Below are 3,220 nucleotides of genomic sequence, written 5' to 3'. Positions count from 1 at the left end.
TAAATATAAGTACCAGTTGAGTACTTGGGTCGATGTAATCGACTAATTCTTTCCCAAAAAATTTCAGGCCTTGTGCCTATAGTAGATAGGATTATTATTATTATTATTATTATTATTATAGTAGTAGTAGTAGTAGTAGTAGAAAGGATTATTATTAAAAATGTTGTTGTACATTTTTAATATTTTATTTCTCACTGATAAAGTGTCCTGATCGAAATGTTAGACTTCTCTTCTTAATTCAACTTTGTGGGTTTAAGACATCATCACTGCTCTCGCAATGTTGTGGGTTCAATCCCTGAACTGGGTGCTGAGTCATACCTTTGATGAAGGCACTTCATTTCACATTGCTCCAGTTTACTCAACTCTCTCTCTCATTCACCAGTAAGTCACTTTCTCAAGGGTGGGAGGGTCAAGAAGTTGTGTATGTCTACTTGCAACTACATAGGCACCCTAAACAATTAACAAAAATATGATATTTAAAACCAGGTCACACTCACTTGCAAGTGATAGCTATAGTATATATATATTTGCTAAAAACAGACAACACACCATCTCTAGTTTTCCTTGGAGTCTACTGTTTCATTTTAGTATTGACATTGTTTATTTTCAGTTTGAAGGCCGGAAATACTGTGAACATGATTTCCACGTTCTATTTGCACCATGTTGTCAAAAATGTGGTAAGTATTGACATTTCTTATTGGAACGAATCAATGTAGTTATTAATAAGAAGGGTTAAAATTAATGCATGCAAAATTTTACAGCTCTAGCATCACTGTTTTATACTTGGCCTATGAACTTTCCAACCCACCCTCAAACATCTTGAATTGATAAATTTCCCAATCAAAATCATAAAAACCACTTCTGACACACGTTCTATAACAGCATCCTCTCTCTCTCCATACACTGCAGATTTCCACCATTTTCTCTCCTTTTAAAAAAGGCAAGATAAAAAAGCATGAGGTTTCGGTAATGTTCATTTTGGTTCTCCATTTCCAGAGTAATCCCAAGCACACAAAATACAACTTTTCTTATTGTAAGTTCATCTTGAACTGGAATTTATAGCCAACCCAAAATATATATATATATTTATATATCGCTAACCATTACACATTTTTTTTCTCTTGTTGTTTCTTTCTGTGCTCCTTTCTGTGGAAGAGCGTAGGCTCGAAACGTTAAAGACTTTTTCTATTCCCGAGCGTTATACTAATAAATCTGTTTGTTTTCTACACCACCTGTCTTCGTCTGTTGTTTTTTGTGAATTCTCCTTATATATATATATATATAAATAATGTGTGTGTACATGTGTAAATGTGCATAAATGTTTTGTTTGTTACCATTTGAGTGAAATGACAATGATGTTTTCATTGCTTGTGGATATTATGGCTGTTCACTCTGCAGATTTGATGACCTGTGGAAGGAAAAAAAAACCTTACTTGAAGAAACAGGTGAAGTTTGGTAACAGGAAGAGCATCCAGTTATAAAATCCTACTTCAAAATCAATTCCAATTCAAGCCATCTAGTTTGAATGGGAATTGATTTTTGAGGCGGTTTTCTGAGACATCTGGAAAATAAGTCCTGGAGTTGATACATTTGACTAAAAATTCTTCAAGGTGGTGCCCCAGCATAACAACAGTCTAATAACTGAAACAAGTGAAAGATAAAAGAAGATAAGTTCTGGAGTTGATTTGCTCGTCTAAAACCCTTCAAAACTATATCTCAGCATAGCTACAATCCATTGATTGAAACAAATAAAAGATATGTGATAAAATGTACTGTACACATGAAATTTAAATGCTGATATCGGATAAATAGAATATAAATAGAATTGAAGGCACACATCAAGTGAGACTTGAAATCACAGCTGATAATTTGTTGCCAGCAAATAATTTGGGTCTCATCTGGCATACCTTTTTGCTTTCTTTTTCTGTTTTAATTTTTTGTTATTTATAAAATCTTATCTCTCCTACTATCCAGTTTTGCATTTGATTGAACAACCAATGATGGAGTATCTACATGATTGCTCAGTTTGCTAGAAACTGCAGCTAAATCTCCTTCAAAATCACACTGTTATAGTTTAAATAACAAAAAAGAGAAAAGAAAACAGTACATGTTGAATAATGTGATCCTAATCAACATGATTATTGGGAAACGAAAACGATGGGATGGTTGTATCTGGAATACCTCTGTGTGTGTGTGTGTGTGTGTGCAGGAGTAGCTGTGTTGTTAAGAAACTTGCTTCCCAACAATGTGGTTTTGGGTTTAGTCCTCTTGCATGACACCTTACACAAGTCTGGCAAGTGTCTTCTACTACAGCTCTGGGCCAAGCAAAACCTTGCGAGTGAATTTGAAAGAAGGAAACTGTAACAAACCTATTGTATGTATGTATATATGTATACAAGGGGTAGTCAAAAATTATCTGCACTTTTGCCATAACATATCTTTATTATTGTCACACTGCCTTCTGTGTGTGCTTATAGTTGGTACCGTTGTGGTCACATGATGGAAGTTTGAGCCCGGTTACGCCATTTTTCTGTCTGGTTTTACAGTGTAAGCATGGCCACTCCACTGGCAATTTGCACCAAAGAAGAACAAAGAGCAGTGATCTAATTTCTCTGGTGGAAAGGTGTGTCAGGTGCTGAAATTCGTCGGAGGCCTTTAGCACAATATGGGGACAGAGCACTACTGCGTATAAGTGTGTCTGAATGGATCGAGAAGTTTAAAAGTGGCCAGACAAGCATGACACACAAAGAGGGAGCAGGACGCCCACTGGAAATTAGGGACCCCTGGTCTTTGTTAAGGCATCTATCAAGGAGAAAGCTAACTTGTATATAAAACTCATTGATTTACTGAGATGAATTTCTTGCACTTTGCTTGTCTCCGGGCTTCTTGGTATTGCTAATGAGAGTTGTTGTGGTGTTGTGCAAGCCACACTTAACTTCAAACTCTTGAACAGACATTGCTGATATTACATGTCAGCAATGGTCCCTGTCATGGGGTCATGTGATGGTTGTAAATAAGTATCTCATCAACAAGTGATGTTTATTTCAAGTCTTTTGTAAAAACATGTCTGGCCATGGGGAAATATTACCTTGTGAAATTAGTGAGAAGGGCATCCAGCTGTAAAAAAATCTACCTCAGTGAATTCTATCTGAATTCCACACAAGCATAAAAAAGTGAATGTTAAAGTTGTAATGATAATGATGCTATGCACCCCCCCCCC

The 3,220-nt window shown here is 36.0% G+C and overlaps 1 protein-coding gene across 1 annotated transcript in view; it reads left to right on the top strand.

Moving 5' to 3' along the window:
- The window catches only part of LOC106884070 (LIM and senescent cell antigen-like-containing domain protein 1), a 93,741-nt gene that overhangs the window by 74,986 nt on the left and 15,535 nt on the right, over window positions 1-3,220 (top strand). Inside the window, exon 4 of the mRNA XM_052974479.1 lies at window positions 611-677. Coding sequence (XP_052830439.1) covers window positions 611-677 — 67 coding nt within the window. The remainder of the gene's footprint in view (window positions 1-610; window positions 678-3,220) is intronic.

The sequence above is a fragment of the Octopus bimaculoides genome, chromosome 18, assembly GCF_001194135.2.
Source record: "Octopus bimaculoides isolate UCB-OBI-ISO-001 chromosome 18, ASM119413v2, whole genome shotgun sequence".
In the NCBI taxonomy this organism is placed as follows: Eukaryota; Metazoa; Mollusca; class Cephalopoda; order Octopoda; family Octopodidae; genus Octopus; species Octopus bimaculoides.
The sequence above is the reverse complement of the archived record's forward strand: the minus strand, read 5'-3'. Positions and strand labels throughout refer to the sequence as shown.